Source organism: Nicotiana sylvestris, chromosome 7, assembly GCF_000393655.2.
Source record: "Nicotiana sylvestris chromosome 7, ASM39365v2, whole genome shotgun sequence".
In the NCBI taxonomy this organism is placed as follows: domain Eukaryota; kingdom Viridiplantae; phylum Streptophyta; class Magnoliopsida; order Solanales; family Solanaceae; genus Nicotiana; species Nicotiana sylvestris.
The window spans coordinates 171,187,415-171,205,691 of record NC_091063.1 but is presented as its reverse complement, the minus strand read 5'-3'; the positions used below and the strand labels follow the sequence as shown (position 1 = coordinate 171,205,691).

At 35.5% G+C, this 18,277-nt stretch overlaps 3 protein-coding genes and 1 non-coding gene across 4 annotated transcripts; 3 read left to right on the top strand and 1 right to left on the bottom strand.

The window, feature by feature from the left end:
- Positions 1-311: 311 nt before the first annotated feature.
- LOC138874136 (uncharacterized) lies at positions 312-1,847 on the bottom strand. The gene has a single exon (XM_070152641.1). It carries the CDS (start codon positions 1,845-1,847, stop codon positions 312-314), a length of 1,536 nt encoding a protein of 511 aa, XP_070008742.1.
- LOC138874323 (small nucleolar RNA R71) lies at positions 1,236-1,340 on the top strand. The gene has a single exon (XR_011401362.1). It is a non-coding gene; the product is annotated as a small nucleolar RNA R71 (small nucleolar RNA).
- A 5,478-nt stretch (positions 1,848-7,325) lies between the features above and the next one.
- Positions 7,326-8,243, top strand: LOC104236813 (uncharacterized). The gene has a single exon (XM_009790831.2). The coding sequence runs from the start codon at positions 7,326-7,328 to the stop codon at positions 8,241-8,243; it is 918 nt and encodes a 305-aa protein (XP_009789133.1).
- A 4,228-nt stretch (positions 8,244-12,471) lies between these two features.
- On the top strand, positions 12,472-14,106 carry LOC104236812 (protein ELC-like). The gene has a single exon (XM_009790830.2). It carries the CDS (start codon positions 12,648-12,650, stop codon positions 13,887-13,889), a length of 1,242 nt encoding a protein of 413 aa, XP_009789132.1. The 5' UTR covers positions 12,472-12,647; the 3' UTR covers positions 13,890-14,106.
- Positions 14,107-18,277: the final 4,171 nt, after the last annotated feature.

The window sequence follows — 18,277 nt, the reverse complement described above, 5'->3', positions numbered from 1 at the left end:
CCCAACAACATGTTTACCAATCGAGATTTGGATAGTGAAACTACCTGGATCCTTCAATTTCTGAGGTAACTTGCCCTGAATTCTGGAACTGCACCCCTCAGTGTGTGCCACAGCCTCGAACTCGGTTAGCCTCCTTTTTTTGCCACAATGTCCTTGATGTACTTTGCATATTTGGGTACTTCTTGTAAGATGTCAACCAAAGGAATATTAATTTGCACCTGCTTAAAGATATCATGAAACTTTTTATATGTGGCATTATCTCTTAATTTCTGCAATCTTTGAGGGAATGGAGGTGGTGGACTTGCAACCAATTATGGGGGTTGCTCAGCCACCGCCTCTCCATCTGGCTTCTCTGGCTCCTTAGCTTTTTCTGATGTTGATTCTATAGTGATTGGCCTCTCATTAAAAGTCACTTGTTTCCTCTTTTTAGACTGCACTTCTTCTAGTTGTATCCCATTCCTCAACGACGCGACATTAAGGGCCGCCCTAGGATTTACTTCATTGTCACTTGGAAGAGCTCTAGCTGGTCTAGTGTTTTGAGCACTGGCAAGCTGTCCCATTTGACGCTCCAAATTTCTCATTGTTGTGGCACGGGCTTGCTGTTCAGCCATCACTTTCTGAGAGAAGGCTTGTTGTTCAGCCATCACTTTTTTTAACATGTCTTCAAGGTGACTTATAGGACTTTGTTCAACCTGAGGTGGTCTATATTGTTGTTGAGGTGCTTGAGGCCTATATTGATTCTGAGTAACCTGGTTTCCACCCCAAGAAAAGTTTGGGTGGTTCCTCCAATTGGGATTGTAAGTGTTCGCATATTGGTTTATTTGGCCCCTATTTGAATTACCCACAAAGCAGACAGATTCTGGGTTTGCGGGGCATATGTCGCTCGTGTGCCTCTCTCCACATATTTCACAAAAAGCTTGAACCTGTTGTATCAGTTGTACCTGTTCCTTGTTGATACTCAAGTTCATCTGATTGACTTGATTGGTCAGTGTAGAAATCTGCGCTGATAATGCTGCGATGACATCTAACTCAAGAACCCCTGCAGATTTTTGCACTATGTGTCTGCCCATCTCTCCTTGCCAATCCGGATTACTCTTGGAGAATTTGTTCAATAATGCATATATCTCGTCAAAGCTTTTCTCCAACACTTGACCCCCAGCTGCAGCATCTACCACGATCTTTGTTTCAGAATGTAGCCCTTCTATGAAAGTGTGAGCTAACACTTCATTCGTCTGATTGTGATGAGGACAGTCTCTAAGTAGCCCCTTGAACCTTTCCCAAGCTGAGTATAAAGATTCTCCCGCTTTCTGTTTGAAGGCAAGTATCTCACTTCTGATCTTTGCAGTTTTGCCTGAAGGGAAGAACCTTGCCAGAAATTTTCTCGCCAAATCATTCCATGTTGTAATGGAATTAGCTGGTTCTGCCTTTAGCCATAGCTTAGCCTCGCCCAATAGTGAGAATGGAAAAAGTGTGAGCCTCACATAATATGGAATGACCCCATTAGTGATATAAGTATCACTAATCTCCAAGAAGTTCAGAATATGCTGCTGTGGATCCTCGTGTGGAAGACCCATAAATTGCCCGTTTGCATGAAGTAGCTGGATCATGCTCTGTTTCAGCTCAAAGTTCCTAGTGATCCTGGGCTTCACTATATTGGAGGTGACATTAGCGTGCTGGGCATCCACCTCCTGAACAACCATGGGTTGCTCCTCTGCCATGTCCACAGGAAATTGAACAAGTGCCTGAATATTATTTATGTCCCTTGCTTCCCTCAACCTCCTGTGAAATGTTCTCTCAGGTTCAGGATCAAAGCCTTGAAGTCGGTCTTGGCTTCTGACCCTACGCATTCAATCAAAGTTCTTGAGATCTGAGCAACAATCAAGTAACGTTAGACTCGACGAAATAAACAATTAAAGCAAAAACTAACAAGTAGCTAATATTCAAGTCCCCGACAACGACGACAAAAACTTGTTGCTCCCAAAACGCACACGCAAGTATACGTGGTCGACAAGTAATATAATGATAAGTTGAGTGTCGAACCCACAGAGACTTGTGTAAACTACTCACTAATTCGCTAAAATTGTTATTCAATCCAGCTAAAATCAAAGTCCAATAATATGATTATTTTATACTACGATTCTAAATAATAACTAAATTATCAAGTAACGAGTTGATTGTTGTGTATTCAGTAGAGACAAGTATACCGGGGTTGTGATCGTTTCACCATTCGTATTGTGTTCTAGTTAACTCTCCCTTTCATATAATTCACTCATGGTTGCTAATTAATCGATAAATGCTCTCATAGCCTTCTCCCGAAGTACTACTCACCTATTCTCAATAGATTAACACCTATATTCCTATAAAATCAATATATTAAGAACGCATTAAGATCACGATATTTAATTAAGCACGGTGACTAGGTATATTCCTATCCTAACCACAAATCTGTTCCCCCTAAGGGTTCAGATCGTACTCTCTTCAATTCTTCTCTAATCTAGACACGGCTTTCCCAAGCATAGCATAGATAGTAAATAGAACCTAACTGCTGGCCAGACAATTAAGCAATTAAACACAGAATTGAAGAAACAACCATACATTGGTGAATTATAATCAAGGTTAAGTTAATGTCAAACAACAATATTCATGGCTAAATCACAACCCCAGAACAATGGGTATTTAGCCACTCATTATGTAATCAAACAATTGCAAAAGTTTTGAATAATTGAAAATACTAGAAAAGATGAAGAATTCTGAGATGTTCTTGCTCCTCAATTTTTCTCGTGTGTATTTTTGCTCCAAAGTGCGTCTTCTCCCCAAAATTAGGCTTAGTCTTCCTTTTATACGTGTTGGATAGGTCTAGGGTCGAATAAACGTATCCCAGGCAAAATAGGACACAATCCGCGTCACCGGCGCCCTCCATAGCGCCCCCATATTTTCAACACTGTTTTCAGCGCCACAGGTGGCGCTAGGCGCTGCCTGTGGCGCCCAAATGGCCTCCTTTTCCGATTTTGTTCGTTTTAGCTCAAATCTTGCACGTTTCGCCCCTACTTGCTCCCGAATCATTCCTACAAGTAAAAACACTTCAAATTAATATAAATCATAGCATTTAATATCCCAAATTCACGAAACAAGAGTAAAATATGAGGCCTTATACATAAAAATATATATATTTTAAGCTAAACATCAAGTATATAAGATATATAATCATGGGAGCATATTAGAAAAGCTCTAGTATTCGATAACCCTGAAATACAGGAGTATTGAAATATTTTGGATCCAAACGGACCATCTATGATAATTAGGATTCCTACGACCGATTCTAACTAGCTTGAGATTGAGGCGTCGTGACAAGAAGTTAGAGGTCACTGAGATTTGAACTCGTGATTATGGTCACTTGAACAATTGTTCTTCTTTTGTTTTCTATTTTTTGATTTGATTTTCAATTTGGTTCATATTTTTTTTGGTTTTTTTTTAACACCTCTATATTCATTTTTGAAGACTTCCAAGGGTTTTGATTAATGGGTTATTATTAAAATTCTTTTAGCAGTCCCTCCATTAATATTACCTTCTACATTAATGAAGAAAGTACTAGTACTAATTTGTAGTTATATATTAAAATTCTTTTAGCATAAGTAATTAATTATATTTTTTAAATTACCTCGAAACATGTTCCTCATTCTGGTATAACAACTCTTATTAATTTCAGTTCCTCTGTGATTATTGGAGTGCGAATCATCACATGCGACGAGGTTCTGACCTAATAACGGTGGTTGATTTAGTGTTTATATTAGTAAGGGAAAAATAAAGTATTTCAAGAGGTTATAATAAATAATGTGTGTACTAATAATGGTGGCTGATTTAGGGGTAGTTTGGTTTGAATACGGCTTGTGTCGGAATAAGTTATGTTGAGATTAGTTATACTGAGATTATTTTTTATCCATTGTTTGTTGTATTGTATTAAAAATGACAATTGCATAATTTCTCCCGATACTAATTACCTCACCCTTTACAAGGTATAAGTTATCCTGGTACTAATTTTAATCCCGGAATAACTTATACCAGGTTTGCTAACCAAACAAAGAAGGTGATATTAATTTTTTATACCAGCACTATACCTTCTTATACCTTATACCAAACGACCCCTTAGGGTTTTAGATAGTAAGGAAACAACATTATTCTTCTAAAGTTTTTTTTTTTGGATCATTGAGCCGGGTTTAGTATACAACAATAGCCATGTCTCAGTGCCAAACAAAATTGGGGTCAGCAATATAAATTATCGCTCCTTTTTTAAGTTCAACTCAAATATTCTTCTATGTTACATTATGTAAGGTATAATTCTGAAAATCGGACGAAGCCGAGCTACAAGAAAAATTCCCGTCGTTACCATATTAACAACATGTATAAGAGCTGAAATGGGGTTAGGCCCCTCCATGGCATCAGGTAACCATACATGAAGGGGAATTGGGGGAATTTAGCAACTGCACCGGCAAATAAGAAAACTACACATAAAGTAACAAATGAAAAATCGACTTCATTATTATAAATTTAGTTATTGATTATTTCGAATAAATCCCTAAATTCGAAACTCATTATTATCCAATAAAAACCTAAAATTCTTAATAATAAATTTATATGATTATTGTTTTTATTCCTGTGGAAGTTGATTGGAAAAGACACAAACTCAAGGGAACCATTCTTTAGTCCACTTCTCACTGCGTTCATTTTCACTAAATTTAATGTTCTCAACTGCAAATGCGTATGGAGTATTAAGAAGAATGTTGATATGCAACTTGTGCACATCTTGATTGGATCAAAAGAAAATATTTCCAAAGTTTCTTTAATTTTCATATATATCTTATGTATAATTGATATAATTGATTGAACGGGCCAGCTTAGTATAATTGAGTTTTGAGATTGATAGAGATGATTAAAAAAATCTTATGTATACCTATATCCATCGACATCTAAGTTTCATATATATATATACTCGTGGAGACGAATTTTGCCAAGCCATAGTCTTATGTAAGTGCTCACTATCTGAAGTTTTTCCATTTCTCATAGCAGTGACGAAGCTAGAATATTTTTTAAGGGTATTTAAATTTGAAAGAAGTAAAAAAAAATTCGAGAAAGGGTGTTCAATACATGTTACTATATATCTTTAAAACTTAATATTTTATCTGTATATACAGTGTAATTTTCTGATAAAGGGTGGTCAATTGACCGCTCTTATCATAATGTAGCTTCGCCCATGTCTCATAGAATTAATGTAGCTTCGCGCATGTCCCATATGACTCGAACTCGAAACTTTTGATTAGGAGTTATAAATCCCACGCACTTCCAAGTGAAGTGTGTTCACAGGGCTCTGTCCACAACAAATGAAAAACAAAGAGTAAATTGAAAAAACTATTTGTTTTGGTTGGTAGTTTAAATTACAAGGACATCTCTCGCCAAAAAGGTGATGTTGGGTTATAATCCATTTTTCGAATCTAATTATTTTATTAATAAACAAGACGAGGAAAATAGAAGAGAATTACTGAATAATCAAATATTCATAAAAATCCTAGTAAAATAGAAAATATGGAGGCTATCTTGATGAATTAACCTGTATAAAGTAGGAAAAAAATACAAAATTGGCGGTCCGACTAGCAAAAAAGTATATAAAGGATGTATATTGTTCTATGTATAATATAAATATACATAAAAAATATATATATTATCGGTTATTATTTTTTGAAACAGCTAAAAATGTATATTTCTCTTAAAAATATATAGAAATTAGTAAAGAGAAAAAGGAGTTTCTTGATAATATCCTGCTTTGATTTGTAGTTGGTGGTTCCTTCTGACTAATTTTAATTACAGGGCCCATCTCTCGACATCACATTTTTTCTTTTCATCTTCAACAGCTCTACATTATGGTATGGGCATATAGAATTAGCTTGGTATGAGTAAATTGTTCTTGTGTAATTTATAGGTCACGAGTTCGAGCTGTGAAAACAATTACTAATATTTGTTTTAGGTTAGACTGTTTACATCATATCTCTTGGATGCGTCCCCGACCCTAGGTGAATGCAGAATACTTTATGTATTACGCTGTCTTTTTATATTGAATTAGCTTATATTATTATTTTTTCTTGAAATGACACGCAAGATATGTTTCAATATCAACTCTTTACTTTGAAATGAATGATGATCACATGTATCTGCAAAGGTTTATGTTAAACCATCTGTCTTTTTTTAATTTCTAGTTTTTTTAATAAGTTGACATTAGCAAACAATTAAATAGTAAGTACAGATCATAGAAAACGACAAGTTAAGCACAATAATGATAATCAAAATAAAATAAAATAGAACACCTAGCATTTTCTTCATTACTTCTACTAGAATCAGATCAAGTCAAACCATAGTAGTACTTAATAAACTTAACAATTTCTTCTTAACAATTTTTTAGACAAAACAATTGAACTGTCACTAAAAATTTGTACTACTCAATTAAAGAAACTTTTTTAAAAAGGAAGTCTCGGAACAACAATAAATTTGTTTTCATGTGGTCCGTAGGTTACGGTTCGAGTCGTGGAATCAATCGATGATACTTTCATTAGAGTAGGCTATCAATATCACTCCCTTTTAGGGTGCGGCCCTTCCTCAGACCCTGTATGAACGCGGAATATTTCATGTACCGAGTTGCCCTTTAATTAGACATAACAATTGAACTGTCAATGAAAATTTGTACTACTTAATTAAAGAAACTCTTTAGGGAAGGGAAGCCTCAAAATAACGGTAAAGTTGTCTTTGTGTAGCCCATTGGTCACAGTCTCTAGCCATGAAATACGCTATTGATGTTTGCATTAGAATAAGTTGGAGATATCATACTCCCTTAAGGTACGACCCTTCTTCGAACCCTACGTGAATGCGAAATATTTCGTGCACCGAGCTGCCCCTCTAATTAAAGAAACTCTTTATGAAAATTAATAAGGCCTTCTATTCTTCTAACTGTTTAATATAATTATTTAGAATTTTTAGGTCAGAGAATCCTTATTAATTGGCCATGACCTGGCCAAAACCTGGATTTTCTCTCTATTGGTTTTTCTTCTTCTTTTCAGTTACATACTAAAACAAACCTTTCAAGTAAGAAACAACTATTTGAAGAAGAAAAGAACCTACAAATTCTCTTTTCTTCTACAAATTTCAAACCCCTCATTTTCCTTTCTACAACAGCTAAGTATAATCCAAAAAATACTTAAAAACACCCTTCTTTTCTATCTTCCTTTACTTCACAAGAATCAAATATATTAGTCTCTTTTTTTTTGTTTTTTTTTCAAGAAAGAATGAGAAATATAGCAAGTTGTTACAATGAACATGCTATAAAAGTAACAGATTCATATTGTTCAGGTCCAAAAAATCATGTTTATTTATCACCAAACCTAATTCCTTCAATCCAAAATGTTGTTACTTGTCTTTACAAAGTCAAACTCTACACAGAAAAGCAGTTTTTCATCAAAATCACATGGTGTAGCTTATTAGAACAAGGGTTCTCAATTAGCATAAGTGACTATCCTTGTTCTTCCTCCAAATTTAACAAGAATTTCAAGAAAATAGACAAGGCAAAAGGCTCAAAAACTATTGAATGCTTTAACTCAATATTCAATATTTTCTGGGATCTTTCTAGTGCTATATATGAAGCAGGTCCTGAACCGATCAACGGGTTTTACGTAAAAGTGTTAGTGAATTCTGAGGTGGGGTTAGTACTAGGAGACATGGAACAAGAGATCGAGTTCGAGAATTCAATTTCTAATGTTGGAATGGCGAGATTTACATTGGTTTCAAGAAGTGAAAATTTTTCAGGCAGCTGTATTTTTGCAACTAAAGTTAAGTTCTGTGACAGTGGAAAATGTCATGATATACTGATTAAGTGCACAGGAGAAGAAAAAAAGAGTACAAATGACATATTCAAGAATTCAGCTTTGTGTGTTACAATTGATAAGAAAAATGTTATTCAGGTTAAGAGATTACAATGGAATTTTCGCGGAAATCAGACGATTTTTTTGGATGGATTGTTGATAGATATGATGTGGGATGCTCATGATTGGTTGTTTAACTCAAAATCTGGATTTGCTATGTTTATGTTTAGAACAAGGAGTGGTTTGGATAGTAGGTTATGGTTAGAAGAGAAGAATTTGCAGCAAAAAGAACAAGAAAAAGTTGGATTTTCTTTGTTGATTTGTGCCAGTAAAAATCCTGATTAATTTAGAAAAAAGAGTTCATGTTATAGTTTTTTATTTTAGTTCTTTGTTTCTTATTTATCTTCTTCTTTTTTGTTGAAGATATATAGGAATGGTCATGGTTATTTTAAGGAGTTTGGTTAATTCAGATATGGAATTGTAAATGAATATTTACTTTTCAAAGTCTTCATATTTTTCAGTTCTCTGCTATATTTTTTGTTAACTGTTTCTTGTCTTTTCATCTTTTTTCTTTTGTGCTGTCCTCTGTTTCTTCTCCTTCTTTTCCCTATCTATTTTTTGTTTAATTATTCAGTATCTGTATGGAGAGACGGACTTATGTGTAGTATTGAGATATTATCGGATCCCGTAAATTTCGGCAGAAATCTTGTGTATATTATGTGCATATCTTAAAAATGATTATATAAATAACTTGGCACCCTGAACATTAAAAGTCTTTAGGGACACTGGTTGAGTAAAATAGTGGTGCACTATCATGTTGAAATCCTAGGTCCGTCTCTATTCGTATGCACTGCCCGAATCAGTTAATTTGGATTCGCGCCGTATAAGACTATTTAAGGAAAAATGCTTCTACCAGGAATTTCTTCGTCCGTAGGAACCCGAGATCTCTGCCTAAGAGTATAGGTTTTCCATACACCCTGCCATATCCTTTAGTGATTCTTTTTTTTTCTATCTTTAGAGAAATATATTTGAGAAAACTACTAATTCAATATTACTTGTTATGCTTACACATCAAATTTTTTACTAATACTGGTGCTGAAAATGCCATTTTGACAATTACTAGTGCTAAAAAGCCATGATTCTGTTTCTCTTCACAAAATAGGCCCCAATTAAATAATTGAAAATAGGACTTTTCTCGTTTTTTTCTAAAAAAAAAAATCTCCAATTTTTGTATTGTGGATATGCTCTTGTCACGCAAGATTTGAGAATATGACATTTCTGCCTTGTTAGGAGAACCAAATTTCAAAAGTAAAGAATCTGTTTTTCTTTCCTTTTTATTTCATTGATTTATTTCAAAAGTAAAGAATATGACATTTTTGCCTTATCCAAAAGTGCTTCTAAAGTTAAGGTGTTTTGCCAAGCTTTTAAAAGAAAAAAAGTGATTTTGAGTAGAAGTGGAAATAATTTTTGAGAAGCAGCAAAAAAGTAGTTTCTCCATAAAAGTTTTTTCTCGAAAAAACTTTGAAGAAAAATACACTTAGAAACACTTTTTAAGAACATGGCCAAAAACTAATTAATGCTCAAAAATACTTTATAAATTAATTAATCAAATAAAAATTACTTCTCGTCAAATAAATAAGCTGATTTTAAAAGCTTAGCCAAACAAAATAGTAGTTAGGATTTGGTTTAGCCCAATGGGCAGGCATAAATGGCAATCTTGTATGGATCTCTTTGCTTACCTTTGCAATACTTGTTAGAGCTGTTTCATGGAAATTCTTGTGTCAGAAGGGTTTAAGAGAATTTATTGTAGAAAGAAATGATGCAAACTTCCCCATAAAATAGGAAGGAATAGAAGGTACAAAAATAAGTGCACATGCCATGAGATGGGCAAAAAGGATTGTTTATTTTGAATCTTATAAAGTTGATAACATGGGCTTTATTTATCTCTGAAAATTTTCCATGAAAATAATAATGTATAGTCGCTTTTAAAATAATAGTCAAAAAATATATTATTTTTTGTGTATTATATGTACATTATGTATGTTATATACTAAAATTATACACTTTTTCGATTACCGAATGTAAATAATTTCTGATGCGGGCTGAAAGTGAAAAAAGGACAAATTTTCGTAGGGACATTTATATCCCGGATGGACAAAAGAAATTACGCGAAAGTGTCCATCATGAAAAATAATACACTTCATATTTATTTAATTTCTTTTTATAAAATATTCAACATGTATGTACTTCGTAGAGAAACTTTCAGAAGCTACTATGTTTTAGTGGTTATTAGCTAGTTGTAGCTACCATTTACTATATTACTTCCTATAGCTATGTTTTGAATTTTTTTAGAGTGTATTCGATATATTTAAGTCACTGTATTCATGAATACAGTAGCATTTCTAGGCGTGAAACATAGGATTACAGCTAGACAGATTTTTGTATTCGAGTGTATTCGACTGTATTCATGGCGTGAAACATGGGATTACAGCTGGATAGATTATTATATTCGACTGTATTCACGGCGTGAAACGGGGGATTACACTGTTTTTAAACGGAAAGTGGATCAATTAACATAATAAACTCCTAATATAACTCAACAAACTCAATTATAACACACAAATTTTGTATTTCCAGTTATAAAAAAAATTCTCAATCGAAAAACACCCCAAAAACATAGCAATCTTCAGAGAAATTATATAATACGTCTGAATACATAGCTTATATTAATTAAAACAAGCATATGAATACATTCATGGAATATAGCAAGACAGTGAAAATAATGAAATACATAGAGTACAATGGGATACATTGAAATACAATGGAAAAAAAAGATAATGAATACAATGAAATACATAGAATACAATGAGATATATTGAAATACAATGAAAAAAAAGACAATGAAATACAGCGAGATACATTGAAATATATTAACAGAAAATTCAAAGTTGCTCAGCCCCCAACTCCGTCGTCTTTGTTCAAGAACAACCCTAATGTCGTCTCGTTGAAGTAACATCAGTATCCAGCCCTCGCTCGCCATCACCGTTGCCTCCGGTTGCTGACGATTAGCACGTAATTACCGGCGAAATAACGGAGGTTTTTATTGATCCGATATGTTGCATCAGAGAATGAGATTGGGAGGCAGAGGGTGGCGCTATCAATGAATAACGGCCACGGTCGAACGGTGACGGTGGCAATTGCTCCAGCGTCCGGCGGAGGAGAAAACATCGGGAAATAGAGAGAGAGAGAGGGAGAATAGATATGGGGTAGGGGATAGGAGAAATTTGAGGGGATAAGAGAGGGAAAAATAATACAAAGCTTATTTTATGGCTTAAGGGTAGGAGGTGAACATAAATAGATATTTGGCTATAAAAAATTAAAAGATAGCTATGAAATATAATTTTTTAAAAGAGTATTTATTTAAAATAAATAAAGTATCAATCTTTGCTTTAGGAGGTAACTAATCCTACTTCGTATACCTTTACCAATAAGGTGTAAAAACATGAATTATATATCCGAGAGTATATAAAGTACCTTGACTGCTACAAAAAATTAAGGACAGCCCAAGATATTTTTGTCCTGAAAAATTAAACTAAAAAATTAAAATTCAGGACCCACAAACTAATTCCTAAATAACAGTCCTTTAGAATGACTATTTGGTGTCATTACTACCAACAACTAAAAGGTTAAAGCTTGGGCCATCTTTATCAGGTTTGGTCTGCGCTAACAACTCAACTCACAGCCCAAGCATAAGAGGACTGAAGTGCACAAATAGCCCCTTTTGAAGCCACTATTTATATTTTGTCATGTTTTAATAAGTTTTGCAAACATAACACATGTGTTGCATTGCGCTATGCTACACAACTGGAAAAACGAGGAATTTTGATTACCTCTTTAAGGAAAAACTTTAGTACAATAGCCTATTTGGCCAAACTTTTTTTTATTAAAAATATTGTTTTTTCAAAGTTAAAGTGTTTAGCTAAACTTTTAGAGAAAAAAAAATATTTTTGAGTAAAAGAAAAAATAATTTTGAGAAGCAGAAAAAATAACTTCTTCGCAAAAACACGTTTTTGAAAAGTACTTGGGTGAAACCTTGTGCTTTTGAAGAGCGAAAATTTGCAAAGGTTTTTTAAAAAGGTGGAAAAATTATGTGGGCGTCTGGACATAGGAATTGTAAAATTTCAAAAAAAAAAAAAAAAGTGAGAATTTTTTCAAATGAAAATTAGAGTTGTGTTTGGATATGAATATAATTTTGGGTTGTTTTGAATTTTTATGAGTAATCTGAGTGAAAATTTTGACAAATGATTTTTTGGAGTTTTTCAAATTTTCGAAAAATTTCAAAATTTATTTTCAAGTGAAAATTGAAAAATTATGACCAAACACTAATTTCGAAAAAAATAAATTTTTTTTTTTGAAAAAAAGTGAATTTTTTTATTTATGGCCAAACAGGCTCTGTAAATGGTGGAAACCAAAGATGAAAAATATTTTTTTGATTAATTATTTTTTCTTCTCATAAATAAACAATAATTTCAGTCATATTTTGTTCAAAATTTTCAGTCATTAAACATACCAAAATTTGTTGTTCACCATGTTTTTCCAAATTGAAATCCAAACTTTCTAAATAATAATTTCATCAAGTCAAAGTAGCTTACAAACGCTTCAAAAAGTAAAAGGTTAGCTCCAACTCTTCCTTCTTCAATCGCCGGAACTGATCGAAATCCGACGTCGTTTTTTCCCTTCCGATCAACAATGGCACCACCACCACCTCCGCCGGCTGTTCACTCCCCGTCTTCCAACCAATACACCCAACAATTCTTAAGCAACGTTCTCTCCCAACGTGGCCCTTCTTCTCTCCCTTACTCCGAAGACGTCAAATGGCAAATCCGTCAACACCTCGTTTCCTTAACCGACACGTGTCCTTCTCTTCAACCCAAAACCGCTACCTTCACTCACAACGACGGCCGTACCGTTAACCTCCTTCAATCAGACGGCACCGTTCCGATGGTCTATCAAGGCGTCACCTACAACATCCCGGTAATCATCTGGTTAATGGAGTCTTACCCTCGTCACGCGCCGTTGGTTTTCGTCAACCCCACGCGCGACATGATCATCAAGCGCCAGCATCCTTTCGTGAACCCTTCAGGTATCGTTTCGATTCCTTATTTGAGTAATTGGGTTTACCCAAGCTCGAATCTCGTTGATTTGGCTGGTAATTTGAGTCATTTCTTTAGCCGTGATCCCCCTTTGTACTCCCAACGTCGCCCAAACGCAAACCCGAACCCCAATCCAAACCCGAACCCGCATCCCCCGCCAGGTACTAGTTTTTCGAGTAGCGGGTCAACCCGACCTGCGATACCTCCTCGAATGTACCCGCCATCGCCTTATGGGAGTGGTGGTGGTGGGGTAGGGAGGATAATGGATGATCCGTCGGAGGTGTATAAGAGGAATGCAATAGATAACCTTGTGGGAAAATTGCATAGTGATATTGAAAGGTTGAGGAAGGTGAGGGAGGCAGATATGGACGGGTTGTATAGTGCACAAGGAGTGTTGAGGCGGCGAGAGAAGGAGTTGAGGAAAGGGGTTACGGAAATGCTTGACGAAAAGGAGGGATTAGAGCAGCAATTGCAAATGGTTTTGATGAATACTGATGTGTTAGAAGGTTGGGTTAGAGATAACGAAGCAAAATTGAAGAAAATTGGGAATGGGGATGTGAATGTGGATGTGGACGAGGCGTTTGAGCCTTGTGATAGTCTTTCAAAACAGATGTCGGATTGTACGGCCTCGGATTTGGCTATGGAGGATGTGATTTATTCATTGGATAAAGCTATACAGGACGGGACAATTCCATTTGATCAGTACTTGAGGAATGTAAGGTTGTTGTCACGCGAGCAATTCATTCATCGTGCCACGGCTTCGAAGGTTAGGGCCGCTCAGATGCAGGCTCAAGTTGCTAATATGGCTTCTAGAATATCTCAATATGCGTTGTCCTAGATGTTGAATTACTTGGAATTACGTGTGTACTGTTAGTATTATTTTTAAGGTAGATTATTTGTGAATAGTATGTCAATGCTTTATTTCTGCACAAAGAGATTTTGACACTACATATTGGCGTGGGTTTTTTTATGTTCTTCAGAGATTGTATCAGTTAGCAAAGATATAGAGCGATTTAAGGGATTTTCATGAATAATTGATATCCCCATTTATTTAATCTCTTTTCGAGTCTTTGCAAGTCTAATTGGAATTGGGACCAATGATTAGCTTATGTCTTTACTTTCAAAGAATGAGTTGTGACAAGTACAATATCTGTATACTTATACCTAAGATGGTTCTTGGCATGGTCATTTGTACCAAGTAGTCATTTTGTAAGTTATCTTTCCTTTGTATACTTGAGAACTCGTTTTACTTCCTATGCTTCCTTTGCTTACTACTTATAATGTGAATGTATCACCAGAAGTTCCAAAATGGCCCCATTATACACCGAGTTTTGAACTGTACTCCAACTTGCCCTTGGATATTTCTCGGTTATAAATAAAAAAGTTCCAAAATATTTTTCTCTTACTAAAGCATTTGGACTTATGTTCATTCGCTGTCGCATTGTCATGACACTGTTAGAATTGAAGTGTAAGTGCTTATTAGATATACCAAAAACAAACTTCAAGGTGAATATAGGAGATAAATTATGTTTTTGGGCCTTTTGGGAAGGTACAGATATAGCGATCAGCAATCTTTTCCTAATTTACTGGCATATTTTTACCAGACTTCTTTGTATAGCTATGATTCAGGGGCATGTCAGTTGAGTTTTATAAGCCTTTTTTGTTCTCTCTGAATTCACAAAAACTATTTGGGACTCTAACTTCTGTTGTTGTGTACCTGATCTTGAAGTAACATAAGATGCGATTTATGTGAATGATGTCTACGAGTTGAATAAGATCTATGTGTTTGGAATTTTCTGTACATTCAGAGCCATCTAAAGTTCAGCTAGAGTGGGTAAATACTAAGCAAGTCCTTACTTATAGAATGCTGTTCCTTGTGGTATTTGTACCCCATTATGAAACGAATGTTTAAATTCCAAAGTGGCAGTGAAGAGAAAATCATTAAATTCACACTGACTTCGTCTAAATATCAAGGGACCAAAACATATGTCAAGTAGTTTATTTCTAGTCATTCATTAGAAATACTTAAGTTTGTTGCTTCCTCTAAACTATACTTAGCTCTGCCTTGTTATTGAAATTGGGGAGGGGGGTTACTCCCTTGATAGTAGTTGATTTGACTCAGAGCTTAATATATTAATTTGACTTATATTTTATTGATGGTAGAGGAAGAAAACATTAAAATTATGTCTGATAAGTTAGTTTGACAGGAAAAAACATCATATTAAAGTTCAAATTTGTCTAATCCCCGTGATTATTAAGTACTTCCAGAATGATGTACATAAGAACAAAGTAAAAACAGATGACTATCTTCAGTGCACAAATAGAGAGAAGAAATGTAATAGTAGGATAGTTTTAAACTTCTCTTGCAAGTTAGGTGTTTCCCTCATATTCTGTTTATCAATACTAGAAGATGGTTCTTTTTCCTTCTTTTTTTTCCCCCAAATATCTGCTGTTTACATTTGAAAAAGGGGTGAGGCAAATTTGCAGTTTTTTTTTTTTTTTTTTGATGAAGTAAGTGGTGTATTATTGACAAAAGCATCCACACGTATTACAAAATAAAAGAAGATATCAGCTCCTAAGACGAGAGCAACAAAAAATCTATCATAAGACTAGAGAGGTGATAAATTCCATAAATTGGTCAGAGTTATACAGAGGGGAGAGTTTAACCCAACTAAAAAGAGTGACCAAACATCTAGCCTTAAGTAGGTATCTAGCAGTTGAGATGCCATCAAAGCATCTTTGATTCCTTTTTGTCCATAAGCACCAAAATATAGCAGCAGGAACCATAGACCAGATTTTCTTGATGGACTTCTCAATTTTCCATGAACTCCAACTCACAAAAACTTCCTTGACACTACATGGCATTGTCCAACGCAAACCAAAAAGTGAAAGAAACATGGACCATATGTCTGTTGCTACTAGGACAGTGAAGAAATAAATGGTTGATTGTTTCAGAGTTGCTTTGGCACATGTAGCATCTGCTAGCAAGCTGAAAACCCCTTCGGATGAGATTGTCATGGGTTAGGCATGCTCCATTTAGAGTTATCCAGCAAAAAGTACTGATCTTTGGAGGCATTTTTGTCCTCCAAATTAGTTTCCAGGGCCACTGATCAATCATTTCCTTCCCGGAGCTTAAGATTCGATAACTAGCTCTGACTGAATATGCACTACTCCTACTGCTGCCCCATCTGAGTTTGTCCCTACCTGGAGTAATGGTTGAACTAGTGTGAAGGCTGCCAAGAAGTGCTACCAAGTCATCAAACTCCCAGTCATTCAGATTTCTTCTTAAGCTTGGGTTCCATGAGTTAACCTCCCAATTCTGTGCAACTGTAGAGTCTGGGTTAGTAGCAATAGAAAATAGTCTTGGATAAGCATCCATCAGTGTAGTATGGCCTAACCACTTATCTTTCCAGAATAAGATATATTCCCCATTTCCCACCTGAAGGTTAGAATCAATAGTGAAGACATCCCACAGCTTCCTGATACCCTTCCACAACCCACATCCATAGTTAGATCTAACAGTATTGGTACACCAGTGATTTTGATAGCCATACTTAGCTTGAACAACCTCCTTCCAGAGACCAACTCCTTCCTGATTATACCTCCAATGCCATTTCATTAGCATGCTCTTGCTATGTACAGCCAAGTCCTTTACCCCAAGACCTCCAAGTGATTTAGGAAGTGTTACCTTGGCCCATTTGACAAGGTGAAATTTATGGTTCTTGCTGTTGCCTTCCCACAAGAATGAACATCTGAGTTTATCTAGCTGCTTTTGAACTTTGACAGGAATTGGAAAGAGAGACATAAAATAGGTTGGTATGCTGTCCAATACACTATTTATGAGAGTTAGTCTGCCACCAAGAGAAAGATATTGTTGCTGCCAGGACGCTAGTCTTTTCTCAAATTTTTCAATGACCACATTCCATATTTCAGTTGATCTGTGTCTAGCACCCAATGGGAGGCCTAAGTAGGTGGTAGGGAATGAACCTGTAGTGCAACACATTATATCAGCCAACATCTCTAGTTCTGGGACCACATTAACAGGGTAAATGACACTTTTTGACATGTTAATGTGCAACCCTGACAAAGCTTCAAAAATCAACAGAGTAAGATTGAGATATTTAACTTGAGACTTCTAAGCACCACAGAAAATGAGGGTATCATCAGCAAACAATAATTAAGACACTGAAACTGTTAAGCCAGAGATGTTGCCAACATCAAAACCCTACATCCAATGCATTTGCTTCGCTTTTTCCAGCATTCTGCTAAGTCAATCCATTGCAAGAATGAATAAGAAAGGGGACAAGGGATCCCCTTGTCTTATCCCTCTCTCAGGGGAGAAAAAGCCAACAGGGCTTCTGTCAACAAGAACAGAATATTTGACTGTGGAGAAGGTATATTTAATCCATCTAATCCCATTTTTCACCAAATCCCATCTGCCTTAAAATTGAAATGAGATACTGCCAATTGATTTTGTCAAAGGCCTTCTCTATATCAAGCTTAAAGAGCACGCCAGGTTCACCATTTTTTTGCCTCCAATCCAAGACTTCATTAGCAATTAGTGCAGCATCTGTAATCTGCCTGCCTTTAATAAAAGCATTCTGGTAGTCAGAGACCAACTTCCCGATCACCTTTTTAAGTCTCTCAGTCAGCACTTTTGCCACTATCTTTGTAGACACTACTAGTAAGACTAATAGGTCCAAAATCTTTGAGTTCAATTGCTCCTTTCCTTTTAGGGATGAGAGCAATAAAAGAGGCATTAAATGACTTAACCATGTGACAGTTTCTATGGAAGTGGTTGAAAGTCCCCATTACATCCAGTTTTACAGTATCCCAACATCTTTGATAAAAAGCCAATGTAAAACCATCAGGGCCAGGGCTTTTGTCAGGTGCACTGGAGTTGATAGCATCTAAAACTTCCTCCTCTTCAAAAGCAACTTCCAAGGCATGCTTCTCCTCATTGTTCAAACAACCCAAGCCTTCAAAAGTACAACTAGGTCTCCAAGTTTCATTCTCAGAGTATAAAGCTTGATAAAAATCTAATATCACCCTTTTAATCTGTTCCTTTTCTTCAATGATATCCTCTCCCACTTGTAGTCTATCAATGCAGTTATACCTCCTGTGAGAATCGGCTACCTTTTGAAAGTATTTTGTATATCTGTCACCCTCTTTCAACCACAAGCATCTTGACTTTTGTCTCCATGATATTTCTTCAACCTTGGCTAA

Coding starts and splice junctions, on each gene's coding strand:
- LOC104236812 (XM_009790830.2), top strand. CDS start 12,648: ATGGCACCACCACCACCTCCGCCGGCTGTTCACTCCCCGTCTTCCAAC.
- LOC138874136 (XM_070152641.1), bottom strand. CDS start 1,847: ATGCGTAGGGTCAGAAGCCAAGACCGACTTCAAGGCTTTGATCCTGAA.
- LOC104236813 (XM_009790831.2), top strand. CDS start 7,326: ATGAGAAATATAGCAAGTTGTTACAATGAACATGCTATAAAAGTAACA.